Source organism: Stylophora pistillata, chromosome 5 (assembly GCF_964205215.1).
Source record: "Stylophora pistillata chromosome 5, jaStyPist1.2, whole genome shotgun sequence".
Taxonomy (NCBI): domain Eukaryota; kingdom Metazoa; phylum Cnidaria; class Anthozoa; order Scleractinia; family Pocilloporidae; genus Stylophora; species Stylophora pistillata.
This window is the reverse complement of record NC_142523.1, coordinates 39,457,529-39,477,068: the sequence shown is the minus strand read 5'-3', so window position 1 is coordinate 39,477,068 and position 19,540 is coordinate 39,457,529. Positions and strand designations below refer to the sequence as shown.

The window sequence follows — 19,540 nt, the reverse complement described above, 5'->3', positions numbered from 1 at the left end:
TTGACAACTATGTTTGAATACTGCAGGAAATTAAATTTTTTTTTTTTTTGGTGAGATGGTTAAAGTTGGTATCATTGTGGATATTTCCAGACCAAGAGGAGAGCCCATAGTTTACTTAGCTTTAGCTTAAGTTTAGAAATATTGAGAGCTTTTTGCTTACCTGTTTTTTTTTAGTCCTTTGGGTCATCGGCTTAGTTTTGTTCTCTCAAATTCTTAGAACGTGTAGAAAGGGTATACTTTTGACAACAAATGCTAAAAGAAATCTTTGGCATTTAAACAGGATTGGGATGATCTATATTGCACCGTAGTAACACCTGAAGGACTTCAAACAGTGGTTTCCTGTGACAGTCTCTATCCCTTTGTCTGCGCGAGGGCTGGTGAGTAGCTAGGTGCTTCTGTTTGATTTAGTCGGTGCAATTGCCAACTTTTTTACACGCGGTAATTGTTCTTTTCATTTCGTGATAATCTCTTTAAGTCAACAATCAACATCTTTGTTTTTTTTTAGCCCTTTTCCTGTTCTCATTCGATATCGCTGACATGGTGTTTAACGTTGCCATATGTACAGTGTGCGTACTGTTCCAATCTACCCAAAGAGCTGACCACTTTTAGAGGTGGGAGCTCGGGGAAAATACAGAGGTTGCAACCTCTCCAAATGATGTGCTCATGGTCAAAAGCCAATTTGTCGACCCATCCTATTCATTTCCTTTGAAATTGTGCATTTGTTGCTGATTTGAAGGACGTCAGTTTTTTAAGGTCATCTCGTACCTTTTGAGGTGGTTACCTCTAGTTACTCTCTCGTTCTCTACTTCATATCTATTTTTCTGATGTTCAATTTCAGTGTTGCAGTGCTTTAGCTGTATCCCTAACACAACCATGGTGCCACCATTTCTTTGCGATAAGCCCACAGACTATGCTGTGGTGAACTGTCACAATAGTACATCATGTTTAATCACCACTTTAACGACGTCTACGAACCAACCGATGCATATAATGACTTGTGGTGAGGTAAGCACAGTTATGTATCATCCCTAGCAGTGAACAGTAATGCGCTCAACACTACAAAAGGACTTCCCAACAGTTTCTTAACGAAGGACCATCACCGCTGAGTTGCATTCCATATTTCGACCTTGTGTTAAAATATCCTATTATTATCTTACTGCACTACGCCAGTAGAACACAAATAATCCGTAATGTTTAGACAATTGGTCATTTTTTGATGTATGAAACTCATTCAAATGCGGATAGATAAATCAGTTGGATAATAAAGGACTTAGTAGACATTTTCATGTTAGTATTTTCAACCATTGTTTGTAACTTGACTCACCCTACGGGCTCGTCAAAACGCGGCACAGCTCGTAAAAATATATACCCGGCGAAACTAAACACCAAAACGTCCAATAACATATTTCTAATGTTCTCTCTTACAGGTAATCGCTCCCAACTCTTCAGTTTTGAATTGTTCGGAGATGGAGAAATATGCGTGTGAAAACGTAATGTCAACGATACTAAACAGCTCAGAAGTAAACTCAGTCTCATGCCGATCAGTCTGCTGTGAGGAAACCAAGTGTAATGTTAAGGACTTTGGAGTTACGGACCCACCAGCAACCACTCTTACACCAACTACCGAAGCACCAGGTACTAGAAGTAATTCAATTGCATCGGGTGGAATTCCAGTGATGCCTTGTACTACTTGAAGTGTGAAACGCTAAAACATTGCCAGAAATTTGAGATAATATGGTGGAGGCGGTTCTCGTGTTACAAGCAAAATGGCGCCGACACAGTATAAGAAAATGTATGGGAAAAGATTGTTTTTTTTCAAAAATAGCTGTCTAAGAATGGGATATTCTTTCACTGCGTAGTTGCAAGTGGAAACGCAGCCTGCATCGGTTAAAGCGTCCATAGCTACGAAAAAGAAATACTCAAATTCAAGCCTACCTTTTCCCAAGGTATACGAGTAAACTCATAATTCTGACACCATTTTCCCATACAAAATCTCAAAGTCTCCTTCGACTAGGTGTTACAATTCTTTTGTCGTGGGAACAACCTTGTGAAGGCTAGCAATTGCGTAGCTCGATATGCATTCTGCAGAAGTTTTCTCAACTAAATCGGTCGCAAACGGTCGAATATGTTGGTCCACAAAGTTCCTTGAGCCGGGAGACTCTTCGTTTTTTCACAGAGCTCAAAAGCCCAATATGCCATTTTATTACACGACTCGGGCAGTCAGAGGGCCAATAACTAAAATAAACCAATCAGAATGCTCTATTTCCGGTCAATATTCTCTCAGTATTGGACCGGGCACTGTCCCGAATGGTCCCGAATGATACCGCACTTGTGTCCCTTTGAACTTCAGTCGTTTAATAAATCTCTTATCAACCAAGCTTGCTCGGGACCGTACTAGAAAAATATCGGCCCTCGGTCTTTTTTGTACGGACCTCGCTGCGCTCGGTCCGTACTGTCAAGAGCTCGGGCCGATATTCTCCTAGTACGTCCCTCGCGCTTGGTTAATAGGATATATTTAAATACCCCAAATTTAGGAAGGAAGAACGTGAAAGATACATATCCCTGGAACAGCATAATTTGGCCGCCATTTTCCTTGTTTTGACGTCTCCTTTGGCTTTCTGGGATAGTAAGATACCAGGCCTTTCTCTGGCGGGGTTTTTTTCACGAAAATGGAAAGTTACGTGTTCACTTCACTTCCACCGCCGCCATATTGAATTGTCTGTAATACGATATACCGCTGATATTTCGTAACGGGCCCGAAACGTCCCTGATTTCTGGTGATGTCTAGGCTTTCGCCGATCAACGTCTTTATTAAGAAGGCAATGATTATGTACGGTTAAGAAAGTGTAATTTCTCACTCGAATTCCATTGCCATCATTGAAACACTTAAGGACCACATGCGCAAACAGCATCGGATTTGGGTATTAATAACATGCCAGAGGAACCGACTTTGATAACTTGGTCGCAAAAACTTTTTCTAAAGCATCCGTTGAAAGGCTAGTAGGCCAAGACTATGGCTTTTCATCGGTTTTTGCAGGTCACTTACTGTTCTGGAGTTTGTTGAAGAAAGTTTTAATCATTAAACTTTGATTCCACAAACAAAGTCTACCGAATGGCTGGAGTGACCTTGATTTATTGCCGATTAGAAGGACGTCGGTTTGTAAAGATGTGTCGTACCTTTAGGTGGTTGGCTCTCGTTAAGATCTCGACATGCTATCAAATATCAGAAGTATTTAGAAACACTTTTCTTTCTATTTAGTCTCAGCCTTGAAGTGCTTTAGATGTGCTCCAAACACAACAATGGTGCCACCATTTCTATGCGATGATCCCGCAAACTATACTGTGGAGCTCTGTGACAAAAGCACATCGTGTTTGACCACCACTTTAACGACGTCTACGAACGAACCCATATATATGATGACTTGTGGAGAGGCAAGCACAGTTATGTAGCTTCCTTAGCAGTGAACAGTAATTCCCATAACAATACAAAAGGACTGCCTAACGGTTTCTTAACAGGGGACCATCATCACCGAGTATTTGTATTCCATAATTTGGCTTTGCAAAATAAGATCCGTTCATTATCCAACTATGTTTAGCCAGAGTAGTTACAAATAACGCGTGATATTTAGACAGTTGGTCAGTTTTTGTATGAAACCTAGTCAACCGGTTGGCTACGCGTGATATACATCCACCGCCTTTTGCGAAATGCGCATGGATAAATCAGTTGGATAATAAAGGATTTATTAAACGTGTTGATATGTAATACCACCGGCTGAGTATTTTCAACCATTATTTGCATTTTGACCCAATCCACGGGCTCGTCAAAATACGGCTCGGTTCGGAAGACTACTTGGCGATACTACACACCAAAATGTCTAATATATATTTCTAATGTTCTCCCATACAGGCAATCGCTCCTAACTCTACGGCTTTGAATTGTTCGGTGATGGAGAAATATGTGTGTGAAAACGAAATGTCAACGATGCTAAACAGCTCGGAAGTAAACTCAGCGTCTTGTCGATCAGTCTGCTGTGAGGAAAACAAGTGTAATGTTAAGGACCTTGGTGCTACGGACCCACCAGCAACCACTTTTACACCCACCACGGAAGCACCAGGTACCTGCAGTAATTTAATGGCATCGGGCAGGAATTCGAGTCAGGCCCTGAACTACTATAAGTATGAAGCGTTAAAATCTAGACTTTCGCCGATCAACGTCTTTACTACGAAGCCGTTGATCGGTGAAACTCGGGTTTTAACGTTTAGTTTTTAAGACCTCGCTCGAATTGCAGTGAATATCATTCAAAATGCACTGAAGGACCAGAGGCACAAACAGCTTCGGACTTGGGTGTAGATAAAAACTAAGAGCAGCCGATGGAAAAGTAGAAGTCCCTGGAATTGTTACCACAATTTTTCGATGCTATAGTTCTTGTGGTCATTTTTCTCATTTGTGTAGTTGCGTTTTGTGCGTACAAAAAGTAGGTGTTCATGTGGCTGGTCCTTGATTCCTTTTTTAGAAACATGTATGTTATTCTCTTTGTGTATTTAATTCATTCATATATTCGTGACTATCATTTGCATATTTATTCATGGAGTTATGAAGATATCTGTTTATTTATTTTTTATAAGTTCATTTGGTTACCTATTCACGCGTCTTTAGCATTGTAGAGCCAGACCAACAAACCCTATATGAAGGATTGAATAGTGGAGTGGTATCCAAATTGAAACGGGGGAAATTTCTTTTCCTCTGTACCAAGGTTTGCAAAGGTTTTCGGGAAATGCTTCATTGTGCATCAAATGATCGAAGCATTTACATCTCTGTAGCATAACTTTGTCCAAAGCGGCACAGTACAGCTGAAAAGCCAGTGGGCCAAGCCTGTAGCTTTTCTTCAATTTCTGCAGGTCATTTACTCTACTAGGGTTTGTTTAAGAAATAATTTGGATATATCAACAAAGTTGAAATGGTAAATTGGCCACCGCTACGATTATAAAAGCTGACGTTTCGAGCGTTAGCCCTTCGTCGGAGCAAATAGAGGAATTGTGGGTTGTGTGTGCTTTTAAAGGCAGAGAATGGAGCTACGTTAGCTACTTTAGCTCCATTTTCTGCCTTTAAAAGCACACACAACCTACAATTCCTCTATTCGCTCCGACAAAGGGCTAACCCTCGAAACGTCAGCTTTTATAATCGTAACGGTGGCCAATTTACCATTTCAACTTTGTTGATATATTGAAATTATTTCGTTACCTCCACTGACGCAACCCCAAACAGTTTCTTTAGAAACTATCAGCCTTTATTTATTTGTTTAAGAAAGTTCTGATTTCAAAACTATGATTCTACAAACTAATTTTACCTAATAGCTGGAGTGACCGAGCCTGGCAAACCTCCTGGAATACGTGCCTTCGAGTCCAAGGTACGTGTACACGAAGTTTGCTCTCTGAACATGTTGACTTCTGATTTCTTCAGACAAGAAACTGGAAGCAACATCTTTTCCGCAGTGCTTTCATAACTTGTTGGCTTCAATATATGAATGCGCCAGGGTGACATAGCAGAGTGGACTCACGATGAAAACCCGGAATTGTCTCCCGGATTTCTCGTAGCTTATCTCCATGTGAATGATGGTATCACTTTAAAAAAGCATGGTCTCGCATTATTGAACATGATAAAATAGCGCTTCAAAGTTGCTCACTCCTTCTTTGTATTGTTGGAAAGACCCGGCAAAAGATAAATCTTTCGGAAGGTAAAAAGTTCTTGTTAGTTCAGGGCTATTTGCACATTTGATAACTTACTAACATTATTTTCTGTTCAAGCATTCAGGTACATTTTTGTGTTTATTACTGAGCTGTTATGTTACCATTCCAAGTCCCTTCCATAAAAGTGCTACTCAATTCCTCTTTCTTTTATGAACGAGTTTTGACTGCTGATTATCTGGATAAAGACGTAAGTACTTTTACTAAAAAAAAAAGGTAAGTATCAAAATCATGCTTCTTTTGAAAAGTTGTACCTTAAATTTCCTAGACCCCGTTCGCAACACACCTGGCATTGACACATCTCCTTTGAAACGATAGATAACCTTTTCCAGGCGTTCAAATTTTAAAACAAACCTCAATAATAAACAGTGCTATGGTAGCAGAGATGTGAGAAAAACGAGAGGTTTTGGGAGAGTCGCGTAATGCCTGACCCGACCCCAAAAAATGATACGTAATACTTCTGCACTATGATGATCCAAATAAAGATGGCAGATTTTAAGCCTGTTTAACGCCGTCAGGGAACAATCTACTTAAAAAGAACAATTGCGCCATGTTATACTGAAAAGGCTTTTATCAAAGCAGGAAAGTCTTACACCATTATCGTTTTTGCTAATTTTTTTGATGCTCTTACAAAAATAATTTAAGTTAAGCTACCGCTACTGACGCCGATTCAAACAGAGCCTGGATGACTTTGAATCCCGGGGGGGGGGGATACTCCCTTATAAGGGCTTAATGGGGACGTGCAGCCAGCCAGGGTATGTTTTTCGAGATTTTTGTCTTAAACAGGGTATAGAATTCATCATTTTTTGTCTTAATCGGGGTATGGATTTATCAATTTTTGTCTTAAGCAGGATATCTTTTCTTGGAAGATAAACAGCAAAATTTTTACAAGCTCTAATTTCAATTAATATTGAATTCCGTTGATTTTGGCATTGATACCAGGCACATTAAATGTCTTAAACAGGATATCTAAATCGGAATTCTGTCTTAAACAAGGTAGGAAAATCAGCGATATTTGTCTTAAACAGGGTCAGGGTATGAGGGGCCGCGCCGCACCTCCTCACCCAGGAATATATCCAACCTCGTTCCCAGGGTCTTTTCCCTTTGTTGGTGGGTGGAGCTGGGGGTGGGGCGGGAAAAGGCCCTGGGATCGGCCGGTCACATGATCTCAAAACACCCAAAAATCTTGGGTGTACTGAATTCATATATTAACAGAAATATTCAAGATGGTGGTCCCGCCGAGTGCAGAAGAGTTTTTGTCAGTCCTTCGCCGAGTCGGATTTTCTTTGAATATAGGTAATTTTCCATCATTGAATTTAAAACCTCTTCAAATGAAGTGTTTTGAATATGTGCTGAAAGGCCAGGATGTTATCGGAGTCCTACCTACTGGATTTGGCAAGTCGATTCTTTTTCACCTTCTACCGAATTTCTTTCCTGTCAAGACAACCAAGAACATAGTTATTGTAGTATGCCCTTTGAATTCCATCATTGAAGACCAGTTGAAAGTTTTAAAAGCTCGGAGGATAACCGCTGATGTGTTACAGGTACCTGTAAACGCGAAAGAAACGGCCGAGAACTTGTTCGGAAATGAACAAGAAACAAGCGAGCATGTGGCCGTGATCACAACAAAGTTTCCTCAGGATGTAGTGAACGGCAACACTTCGATCGTATTCGCCCATCCAGAGACTCTATTAAGTAAGGAAGGGCGAGAATTGATGGGAAGCAAAGTCTTTCAAGACAATGTTGTGGCCTGTGTTGTTGATGAAGCACACTGCGTTGAATTATGGTAAGTGCCTAAATTTATTAATTTCTTGTTTGTTCATTTCATATTTGTTTCAGAGAGTAAATTATCTATATAAGCTTATGTCTCGGAAAACTAATTAAAGCACGGTTGCAGCACTGACTTGTATTTACGGTGAAATTCTGCTGTATTCTCTATTTATAGAGTATGATAGATTTTTCTCTAGGAACTAATTCATCTATGATTCCTGTGACGTTTACACCGCTCACTGATCTATATTTATTTGCCAGTACAAGGAAACAAGATTAATTGTCTATGGTTTTATTCTGGCATGCAGTTTTCCAAATTCTTGATGCATTGCTTTGTGATTTAGAAGTGGAATGTTCACCTTTGTCTCCATGCCCCTACAACTGAACTATTCTTAGTTGAACAATTACAAAGAAGGTGCCAACAGGGAAGAACCTAAGCTCTATATTAAGTTGACCCCCAAACCTAAAATAACCTGTAAATAAGGAGATAAAGCCATTTGCTAAAAGATAAATTCAAGATAAAATAAATATACCAGTATACACAGTATACTTTTTAGTTATTAATAGACATCCATCCATATGAGGGAGCTATTATGAAATACAAAAGATACTTCTACAGAAACATGTTAACTCAAAAGAAAACGTTATAGATATAGATATATATATTACAGGGTTTACTTTTCTTTTTCAGGGGTGAAGAATTTAGAAAGGACTTCAAAGATCTTTCGGTGTTGAAGGCCTTTTTTCCTAATGTACCCACAATGGCTCTAACAGCAACAGCACCGCCTCATTTATTGAGGGGCTTGAAGCGAAGTCTGTGTTTAAAAGATGAGTGCAAAATTGTTGCACAAAACCCCAACCGGGTAAACATATATCTGAATAAGAAATTGCGATGGAGTAACCACCATGGGGATGAAAGTTATGATCAAATCCTTGGGCCAATTGCCAATCAACTAGCAATTCAAAGAGAAAACTATCCCATGAGAATTGTCTACTTAAAATTGAAATATTGTGGATATGCTTATGGATTATTTGAAAGAATATTGGGAGACAAGCAGTATGTTGGAGAAACTTCAGAACCCACTGCAAGACTGTTTGCTCAATTTCATGTCCCCCAAACAAGTCGCATGAAGAAAGATATTTTGTCAGAAATAAAGAAAGAAAATTCGAGGGTGAGGGTGCTCTTTGCAACATCAGCACTTGGCATGGGGGTTCATGCTCCTTATGTGCTGAACATTATTCACATAACACCACCAAGTAGCCTTGAAGCATACATGCAAGAAATTGGTCGGGCCGGTCGCACAGGACTTTCATCGTGTGCTACACTCTACTACAATAATTCTGATATTGGAAATAATATGAAACATGTAGAAGAATCAATGAAAACTTACTGCAAATCACAAGACACCTGTCAGAGGAAACTTCTTCTAGATTACTTTGGATTCTCTTGTGTTCAGCAAGATAACTGTTGCTGTATATGTGATGGAAAGTTCAAAATAACTGAGGAGGATGTACCTCATGTTGTTAAAAGCAAGGTGAGATTACTGCCCAACAATAACAGTGTTATCCTTGAAAGATTAATCAGGGGTGCAATTTCTGCCCAAGAGTCCCAAGCAGCATCAGAGAGTTCCATGCTATTTGACATTTCTGTAGATAACAATCTGGTTACAAAAGTTATGGAGGGAGTGGAGTATATTGAATCAGAAACAGACCTATTGAAGACCTTTGGTATCTGGGATGAAATCTGTTCCTCTCAGATCTTTTCGCTAATATGCAAGCACACTACTCTGTGTAGAACTGTAATGAACTCTGATGATGATTAGAACATCAGTACTTATTATAAAGACTGCAAACTACTACAAGGTATCTTGATTCAAACCAAAATCAATATTGATATTGATTATATCTGTTGTTTCTACAATACCGATCAGTTTGTTTACCTTTGTTTCCTTTTTGCTATGTCTGAGCACAATAATGTGGTGAGAAAGTCAACTTAAATTGTAAATACTGTGGGCAACTCTAAATAGATCTTGATTCACACACCAAAAGTCACTTTTGATATTAATTATCTCTGTTGCTACCATGGTACTGATCAGATTGTTTACCTTTTAAAGTTTGTTAGTACACAAACTTCACAAGGATCTGTGAACCCCATATTACATGTACTAATGTTGGAAATCTGCTGAGATTTTGTAGTAGGTCATTGGAAATAAGCACACACACTGTCCTTACCAACCAGCCATCAATGACAATTGGATGAGTCTGCTGATAAGTACCCCACATATTTTCCTTATAAACAGGACCTTGTCACATTGTAAAAGCGAAAATAATTTCTTATTTACCAAGATAAATTTCTTATTTACTAAGATAAGATTTCTTATTTACCACGATACTTGCAGATTTTGCTAAATGTTTACCATATTGAACTCATAAGCTACAAGTAAACAAGGTACAATTCACACAATTAATAGGACATATTAATGGATTAAATCTGCTGTTATGTTGGTCCTAGAGAAAGGAAAACACCCTAGTTTTATTTGTTCTAAGTTGACTGCAATAAATTTTTCAGTTTCCCAAAATAATTGATTATATATCAAGCATGATCAACTGCCACATCACTTTAAGTCTTATCAGTTTTTGATTATGATCCATGAATAGCACAACACTACACAGTACTAGTAGTGTTATTGCTATTATTTCAGGTTATTGGCTATCCTCATAAAAGCCATAACATCTCAGCTGAAATTTAATGGCTCACTTGTCTTTAATAAAAATTCAGGATCCCAGAGATGTTAAGTAAGGCATTACTACTTGTATTTTGCTAAATTCAGAGATTCAGCTGTTTTAACTAAAAGTCAGTGTCTTACGGTATATATATTTCATTCAACGATATAATTATAGAACTAGCTTGGTGAGCAGGCAAGATGGCACTTTCTAACCCACTTGTGATTAACTGCTGTGTCCTGCACGAAACTTCCTTAAAAGCCATGTAATAAATCCAAAATTGACCTAGCCTGTTCTTTCAAGATGGCTGGATACTGGAAATCTGTTTATGGAGCTTTACTCCATCTCAGTCCATAAACATGCAAAAAAAAGACAAAAAAAGAAAGTGGCTAATACCCAGCCATCACGACCTTGCACTTGGTCAGTAACCCATAAATATCGATCTCAGCAGAAATTCAGTGGCTCACTAGTCTTAACTGAAAGATAAGGGTCTAAGAGAGGTCAGTTACGTCATTACTACTTGTATTGTGCAGCATTCGGCGATTCAATAGTCAGTGAATAACTACAATCATCCTCAGTAGTATCTAGGTTGATAATTCTCCCATGTGTTTGGCCAGCCACTGATGATAGTCAACAATGTTCAAATACCTTAAGGGAGACCTTTTAATGTCAGGGAAGCTGTCATGACTTCTTCCAGGCACATGATTAAAAGGATTCAAATGCAATAGGTCATTCACCATTTCTTTCTCATCATTAAGTGAGTTGCACATTGTATGTTGCACAGATGTCTTATGGATGCCCACAGATGAGTCAAACTGCTCTACAATCTGATGGATGCCAGTAGTTGCTTTACAGACCTTGCTAATTGAGTTTAGACTCTTGTTTGGTCCCTGCCTTTGGACAATGTGTTTACTGCATCTATTTGAAATTTCTTGGGCCAAATCATCTTCAATATTCTTTCCGGCACCACCCCTCCAGTTAACAAAAAATCCCCATTTGAACTGTTCAGATAAGCGTGGGGTTAGCAGGCACTCAATCTGAGCTATACTCACAAACATTTCAATAGCATATTTGCTGTAAGCCCCCATAGACTTGAAAACTGACAGCAAAAGTTTTTGGTTGATGAGATTTCTGTTGCCATCTCCCTCCCCTGCAGTGTCCTTCATCTGCATGACAAGAGTAGCCAGGAAAATACAACAAAGGGCATAATTTCTTATATAATCATCTTCATCGTCACAGTCATTGACATCTACTTTCTGTAATAGGAACTTGTCAGTGAACTTTCCAAAAGCATCATCAAAGTACTTCTTCTTGTTTTCTGAGCTCTTATGTGCAATGTTTTCTGGGAATTTATGTGCTGAGGGAGTGTCCTCTAGGTCTGACATCCCAAAAAAGTTCAGGGCAGCTGTTATGATGTAAGCTTTCCCCACGCTGAGGAACAACTCTTCACTTCCTTCATAGGAGTCAAGAACTTTGGATGGGGTAGCATTCCTCCTATTGTACTTCTCTCTGAAGTACTTTAAGGTGCCAACTTGATTCACAGACTCAGCTTTGTGAAGAAACGAGTAAGAATACTGCAGAAGGGATGCTTTTGTATGCCACATTACTGGTTTAAAAGGTGAGCAATGTTCAAAACGATCAGCTGCTGTGTGAGAACCAGATAGCAGATCTTTGGCACCTGCAAATCTGACCCGAGTGAGCTGATCACCTGCAAATGTAATCTTCATCTCCCTCATTGCATCATCATGGGTGTCTGGTTGGTGCGCATTTGTCTGTCCAGATGCTGCAGGCCCGTCGGGAATCAGTGGATTGTCAGTGTGTGGCAGTTCATCTAGCAACCCTGCTTGAACATAGATTTCAGCAATCCACTTTTCATAGTTCTTAATATGTGAACACAATCATCATACTTTGCTTCATTTGCATTGATGATTGGCAAACTTACTATGGTAGACTTCTGTGACATTTGCTGGCTGTACTCATGAGGAATGTGATCTGGTATAACAGATTTCAAAAACTTAAATTTGGGAAAAAACTCAAGAACAATTCTACCAAAAATAATTGTGGCACATTCTGCATAACGTTTCCATTCAGGAACATTCAAGGAAAAATTATATCGAGGGAAATCTTTGATGTTTCCTTTAGGGTTGTCATTAGGCAAGTGATTGAAGTTAATTCGGTTCTCAATCAAGTTACTGGCAAATAAGTGTAGATCCTCATTCTGAATTTCCTTTCTCATGTGCCCTTTCAAAATTTTCAGGTCCCAGTTGTCACCAGTGCCTCGGAACACACTACCTCTCTTTACTTGCTGAACCACTTTGTCTGAAAAATGACCCCCTAAGAGCTTCAGCAGGGTGTCCCTTCTCCCAGATGATAGGCACACACCAAGTTTGTTCAGTCGTTCTTGAAGCTAGGGATTACAAGGGAATCAGAAATTAACAGCAAATTAACTACACATGCACATGCAGTAACCTCCTGTTTCACAACTTTATAATATAAGCCAAGAAATTTCGGAGTTTTGATTGGTTGATAATGGCCCTATTTTCACGTAATAGTGGTAAAACAGAATAAAAATGGATGGTATAACAAGGTTACCATGACAACCTTTTACTTTGCCTTTTCCTTTTGGCCTGTGTTTGTTTTTTCAACCGTAACGAAATAAAGGACTCTGTGCGTTTCCGAAAATTTATCGGCTTCTGTTATAAAGAAATAATAGCATGACTTGTAGTGGTATTTGGCAATAATACCGGCTCGTAATATTTCAAAATTATCCAAATACCACTCACCGCTTCGTGGCTCGTGGTATTTCGGTCAATTTTGAAATATTAATCGCGGTATTATTGCCAAATACCACTACAAGTCATGCAATTACCTATACTTATCCTATCACTCACAATGTATTTCTGAATGGATCTTTCAATTAGAATCACAATCACAACCTAACACAAAACTACCTCACAAGGATCAAATTTCTGCAGAGCTTTATATAATTAAGAGGATAAAATGCAGATTGTATTCAATGCATGATTGCACTGGTGAATAATAAATACTACAGTGCGACTAAAGCAGTTGATTAAGGATAACAATCCAATGTTATATATATCTTTAGCTAAGAATTACCTTTTTGGTACATCCACCTTCATTGATGAGAACTGTATTCACACGTTTCACCAGGTTGAGTTCGTGCCATCTCTCGTTCATGAGGATCGAGTACAGAAAACTGTACTTTACTTGAAGCTCACGCTTTGTGTCTGAGACGGACTTCTCTTTGCCAGACACTGCGTTCATAATCTCGACAAGATAAGGGTGGTTCGTCTTCAATTCGACCCAAATTTTATTGAAATCGAAACTGTTCATGCTCTCAAATTCATTTCCATATAAAACGGAACCTTGCGAACGTTTGCACAGCTTTGCACACGACGTTTTCAACTCCTCACTGCTGGTCTTTTTTAACTCGTCCACAACACTTGGACAGTAATCTTTCAAGATAGCCGTCAACACAGTTGCATCCCTGTTACTGACAGCTTGTAGAATCATTTTCTGCTGTCTTTCAGTCAATAACGATTGAGCTTCTAATGAGGTGCAATCATTATCTCCTATTGATTTAGGCCTTAGAACAGATTGCCGAGTTAAAAAAAATGGCTGCCCTTCAGACCTTGGTGTTGTTAGCCTCGACGACTGATCCACCGAAGTGGCTGCACAATCATGTCCTGTAGACGTGACAATAACACTAGCATCTTGGGGAGTTGAGAAAGACGGCTGTTTTGCAAAAATTGATGTTGTTCGCTTCGCCTGATCAATAGAAGTTATTTTGAAGCTATCTCCTGATGATATAGGCGTTAAAACAGTCGCAACTTGGGGAGTTGAGAAGGAAAGCTGCTTTGCAGATTTTTTTGGTGTGATTCGCTTCGACAGCTCATCTGCTGAGGTGACGCATGAGCTTTCGCATGGCAAATTCTTTGATACACGTTTCGACGGCTGAAGCGAAGAAGGTGAAAGTTGTACACATCTCTTTACAGCATATTCAGAACTTTGATCGGACGACATATTGTCCATGGATTGAGCTCTCTGAATAAACTGTTCCATCTTGTTTACGAATGTAACGCAACTCCGACATGCGATCTTTGATCTCGTATCGTCCTCAAAAATAGTTATACCACAGGTTTTATGGACTTTTGCACACAGATCTTTTGATGAACCAGCTTTGCTAAATATTCGAAGCATATGACGACTCTCGCGAGAATCACCGCAGAGTCTGCAAACCGGATTTCTAGAAGAAATCTTTGTTGGTGTAGGCATACTTTCCGCCATTATGACTTCGGAATAATGCATAAATTATATTTTTTGACCAAGGTTCACATAAATTATTTAAATCAATCAACCAATCAAAATGTTGATCTGACCGGCCGATGCCAGGGCCTTTTCCCGCCCCACCCCCAACTAAGGGAAAAGGCCCTGGGAACGAGGTTGGAATATATCGAGTACCCCTCCGGGCTTTGAATTTGTCTTCTAAAGTTGTACTAAGCTCATTAAAAAAATAAATAAAAGAGGAAAAGCCCATTAAGTAACTGCTTCTCACAACAATATTTTCGGTGGAACGTGTTAACTTCCTTTTCCCTTTGTTATGATTTCCTGGTTCTGGCGATGACGATGTAGAACGTTATTTACGCTGGTCAAGGAGAGAAAAGCAACGAGTTTGCGTGACAAACACTTTAACGAAGTAAACAGCAAGTCTAGTCGATCAAAGGGGGAACTATTTTCGCCTTCCGATATCTTACACAATGGAAACACTGTGCGCGTCTGCTGAAACTAAGTAAACAGAGCTTTGAGCCCATGCGAGTGAAAGAGACAGTGACGCATTTTCTGTTAAACACAAGATAAAGGCAAATCGAATAAATTTATTCTTGTCGTGGTCTGAATTGAAACAGCCGGTGAGAACATCTCATTATCAGGTTCATTGTAGGCTTATTTTTGTACTTTTCGAGTTTAATGAAGAAGATAAATATTAGTGAGCGACAGTTGTCAAATACGTATTGTTTACCTAGGCTGTATCTGATATCTGTCTACATGACCGCTCCTGTAATAAATCAGAGTAAACAGTTTAGGTCGCTCGAGGTATGGATGTTCTTTAAACAACATGCTGAAATGCTCATTTACCCGATCCTGTGCGTAAAGAGAGGTAAATTTTCATTTTCACAGTGACAGCAAAGGTAGTTTATTCATAGTGTTTTCGTATTGACTTCAGAAGTGGTTCTTTGGGTAGTCTAGCAGTTCCAACAGTGGAAGGCCGCATATAGAAATATATCGAAGGGTAAGCGAGAGGGATATGTGGCCTCGAGCAAATTGTGTTGTATCGCCTCATGAGAACTGGACTGGATTTTCTGAGGTAGAAAAAAAAAAATTTCAAGATGCTGGTTGGCAGTTTAATGCCAACAGCAGACAATTTCCGGAGCCATTTAGTTATTAGCGTTTTCCAAGAGTAGACCACTTCAATAATCATTGTCAGCAGGAGCAAATTCTTTGGAGTGCACGTCAAATATGAAAAAAAGGTTTTCTTTCAAAGTGTATAAGAAATCAGGTCTCTTTTGCATGTAATAAAAACCGGCAACTTTGAAATAAAGAGATATTGGCCTGAAGAATCGCATCAAAGGATCAGCTATAAGGTTTTGATGGCAAAATTCGTGAGGGTCGCGTTCTCGGTGAATGAATCAGAAATTGTAGCATAGGTCCAGGTTATTTGACAGCTATTTTAGTTCGTGTACGTTTACGATTTTCTTTTACGAAAGGTGCCATGTATTTGTCTTGGAGTAAACATTTTTGGTTGGGCATTAAGCTCTTAAAATGGCCATTACGAAGTGGAAACATTTTCAGTATTATCGTTGACACGCTGCCATCGACAATAAAAATGCGTAGATGCTGTTTGCAGTCAGTATTAGAGAAACTCTACAACCTATAAATGTGGAAGGAATTCGCCGCGATAATGCGGAATTATACTTTGCAGTTCTCCTAAGTCTCTACATATTTTGGGTAATAAAGCACTCGCACTTTAAGAGTTGTGGAGGTAATCTTTTTTATGTCCTTGTGGTCTAAGCTCAAATCTAATTTCAAAATTCCTGTGTAGTCACGCGCTTTTTCATTCAGTAGCATTGATAGTTTTCTCACCTTTTCATTGTTTATATTCAAATTTTTTACCCTTGTCATTCCAAGGAGTATTGTCTGAATGTTTTAGTTATTTGGCTTGTGACTGCCTTGTGACTGCCGCGTCCACTGTGCTATGTATTTGGGAATTTAGTTAGAGAAAAGACTTGCACTGATAGTTTGAAGCTCTATATAACTTTATTTCGCTAAATGCGCCATTGTTGAAAAAAATGGAATGGTAACTAAGAATGTGTAATTATCCTTTGATTTGAATGATGTAACTCTGTAAGAACTTGTACAGTATTCGGCTTCATCGATGCCACAAGGCTGAGCTATAGTTCTTGAGTTTTCAACTGCTGGGTAATTTCAACTAAGGCGTAAGAAAGACAGCTCAGGAAATGCGACAGTAATTGACAACCGTGACTCCCCTAGCGTGAGTATCGTTTTAATCATATTTTGGTAAAGGATTCGAGTTCGTTCTAATCAAGAAACGTTTCACAAGGCTTCGGTTTTCTCATCTTAAAATGTACCTTGTTACGTGATCCTTACCTTTATGAACCCAAGGGCTTAAAATGTTTTCCATTTGGCCATCATGAATGCATCGAGTGTTAACAATTAAACCGGATCAAATTTCAAATCATTGACGCATTATCCTCGAATGCTGTGGGCTATGCCATTTAAGTATTTTTTTTTTTAATTTTGTTTGTTGTTTGTGGCAATATAAATATTTCATGGCTTGGTATGAACGTCTTTATTCGGGATGTTTTACCTCTGGGTAGTAAAGATAGCCTTGAACGCAGAGGATGTATTTTCGCTGGTTCGTCTTCAAGTAAACGAAGAATTTTTGTTGTTTTAGGCTGGAAAATACAAAGATAGCCACAGACATGGAAAAGTGTCCGTCAACTGCGGTATGGCGAGTTCTTCTTGTCCTGTGCATGTACTTTATCACCCAAGGCCTTTTAGTTACTGGCACAAGCCTCGGGGGTGATATAATTGTTGATACAAACCTTACCCTGAATGGAACACCTTACACTGTGTCCCAAGATCTCGTTGTAGCCGAAAATGCCACCTTAACCATTCAACCGGGAGTCCAGCTACACTTTCACGGTGGAGTCGCTTTGAGAGTGAAAGGTTCCCTGCAGGCAAAGGGAAACTCCCGTGATCGAGTTGTTTTCACCAAAATGCAGAGGAACAGCTCAGGATATCTGGACGATTTGAACGGCACAAATCCTTACCACAGTGGAATTCGTCTTCACAATGGAAGTAGCTATACAGTCGGACGGCTGGAAATCTTCCTCAATGGAAAATGGGGAACTGTATGCGATGACGGCTGGCAAATGGAGGATGCTCAGGTAATTCAAATGGATCTCGCCTTTTACTCAAATTTTTGTTAGGTCCTTAGTGAACAAGGATGAATAATTGTTTATAGATTTCTAATGCAAAAGGATAAGGCCTTTGGCAAACGAAATGTGTGTTGAATTATCTGATAACGCTTAATTCAATTTCATTGTTTTAGTCATCTTAAAGTACAGCTAAACTTCAAAGATTTGTCGTTTCTTTGAGGAAAGTTTCTTTGTGATTATGCTGACCAAGACAACTTGACTTGTCAGTGCTGATCTCTGCAAAAGTGTTCAAGTTTATTTGTAAATTGATGAGCATAATTTATTAAGAAACTCAGTCCTGAGTGTCCCCCTTTAAGATTTGTTTATCTGGAATCTCTTGCCACAAAAACGTAGCCTATCTAAGACAGGTAGAGCATGAGGTAAGAAAGGAAATTTAATACAAAAGTTGTGATAGAAACCTGATGGAACGACGATTAAGAAAGGCCCGAGATAAACAGTTACTTAAATGTTGGGCTCAAGAAGAACTCTTCTGAAAATTCGTACTGATCAGTTTCATTCACAGTTTATTAAAGACTATCACAATAGTGCAGCTGAATGATATTTTATCATGAATTACAGGTTGCTTGCAGACAGTTGGGTTTTCTTGGAGCCAAACGGTACTACACACACGGTGGAGGGAGTGGACCAATTTGGCTATCTAACGTTGACTGCCATGGAACGAGTCACGAAACTCTAAGTCTGCTGCAATGCAGGCATGATGGGATTGGAAGACACTCTTGTAGTAAGTTATACCTAATAGAACGTAAGCTCAGTTCGGGATAGATGGTAAATGTATGTTATTTCGCATTCTTGAGGTTAAACAGGAGGCATTTGGAAATATTCGCAAAATTACAAAGAACTATGTCTTTTTGAAGCAGGATGTCAAAAAATTGTCCGCATTCATCACAATATTGATATTTAGAAGTAATCTCCTGCTTTTAATTTTCAAAATCGAAGACCTTTGTGTCGCGCAGATTAAGCTCTTGGATGAAACTTTGAGTACATACGCTGTCTATGTTCATGTCGAGAGCCGATAACCGGAAACATGAAAAAAAGCACATCTCTTCTTATTGACGAAGTATGATATCGATAAGAAAGGAAAAGAAAGAAGATGTTCACCCGTGTTTCATTCCTGCAACACGATGAAATGAATCCCTATCTCCATTCTTCTCGACCTACGGGCAAGACAAAAATATTCCACGAACATCATAGGTGAACATCATAGACCCAAGGAACTCTTTTCCCGACACATGGATTTAAAGAAAAACATAATATAAATGCAATTACAATGATCCAAGAATATCTCGCGCGCTCACCGTTTTTTAATTCAGCAGCGATTTGGGGGTTTACTTGCTTTGCCGCCATGGCGTCTGTTGAAGTCCTAAATTTAATAATGGTCCCAAATGTAATTAAGTCCTAAGTGTAATAAATGTCCAAAATGTAATAAAGTCGTAATTATATTAACATTGGGTCCTAAATGTAAGTAAAGTCTTAAATATAATAACATTTGGTCCTAAATGCAATTAAGTTCTAAATGTAATAATGTTTAGTCCTAAACGTAACAAGCCTCCAATGCCAGTGCATTATTGTTATGGCGGACATTCAATTGCAATTGCAATTGCAATTGTTACAGTGACAGCTGTTGTATTAAAAAATCCTCCTGACGTAATCCTCTCGCGAAACTTAACACCGCGTCACATAACGCGTGACGCTTTCAAGAAATAATCTTTTGTTTTTCCTCGAAACGTGAGCTTGGGATGCTTGTCATTCCACCAACAAATATA

The 19,540-nt window shown here is 39.1% G+C and overlaps 3 protein-coding genes and 1 pseudogene across 6 annotated transcripts in view; 3 read left to right on the top strand and 1 right to left on the bottom strand.

Annotated features, from left to right (window-relative positions):
- The window catches only part of LOC111339770 (protein bark beetle), a 55,204-nt gene extending 49,693 nt beyond the window's left edge, over positions 1-5,511 (top strand). Inside the window, exons 14-19 of one of the 2 annotated variants that reach the window (XM_022946486.2) lie at positions 281-377; positions 839-1,005; positions 1,428-1,635; positions 3,260-3,432; positions 3,908-4,115; positions 5,356-5,511. In XM_022946486.2, coding sequence (XP_022802221.2) covers positions 281-377; positions 839-1,005; positions 1,428-1,635; positions 3,260-3,432; positions 3,908-4,115; positions 5,356-5,504 — 1,002 coding nt within the window. In that variant the 3' untranslated portion in view covers positions 5,505-5,511. The remainder of the gene's footprint in view (positions 1-280; positions 378-838; positions 1,006-1,427; positions 1,636-3,259; positions 3,433-3,907; positions 4,116-5,355) is intronic. The other variant, XM_088761336.1, reaches the window with a different exon arrangement.
- Positions 5,512-5,840: 329 nt separating this feature from the next.
- Positions 5,841-19,540, top strand: part of LOC111339764 (uncharacterized) — a 48,419-nt gene continuing 34,719 nt past the window's right edge. Inside the window, exons 1-3 of one of the 2 annotated variants that reach the window (XM_022946483.2) lie at positions 5,841-5,961; positions 17,231-17,726; positions 18,336-18,498. In XM_022946483.2, the coding sequence (XP_022802218.2) occupies positions 5,843-5,961; positions 17,231-17,726; positions 18,336-18,498 (778 nt within the window). In that variant the 5' untranslated portion in view covers positions 5,841-5,842. Of the gene's footprint in view, positions 5,962-14,716; positions 15,416-17,230; positions 17,727-18,335; positions 18,499-19,540 lie in introns of those variants that run through there. The other variant, XM_022946482.2, reaches the window with a different exon arrangement.
- On the top strand, positions 6,972-9,563 carry LOC148731918 (ATP-dependent DNA helicase Q1-like). The gene is made up of 2 exons (XM_088761337.1): positions 6,972-7,531; positions 8,207-9,563. The coding sequence occupies exons 1-2, from the start codon at positions 6,972-6,974 to the stop codon at positions 9,336-9,338; spliced, it is 1,692 nt and encodes a 563-aa protein (XP_088617463.1). The 3' UTR covers positions 9,339-9,563.
- On the bottom strand, positions 9,380-14,574 carry LOC148731917 (uncharacterized; annotated as a pseudogene). The gene is made up of 2 exons (XR_016001786.1): positions 13,357-14,574; positions 9,380-12,646 (listed from the first exon to the last, which is right to left on the bottom strand). The product of XR_016001786.1 is annotated as an uncharacterized LOC148731917 (transcript).

Coding starts and splice junctions, on each gene's coding strand:
- LOC148731918 (XM_088761337.1), top strand. CDS start 6,972: ATGGTGGTCCCGCCGAGTGCAGAAGAGTTTTTGTCAGTCCTTCGCCGA. Junction 7,532..8,206: donor GCACACTGCGTTGAATTATG/GTAAGTGCCTAA, acceptor TTTCTTTTTCAG/GGGTGAAGAATTTAGAAAGG.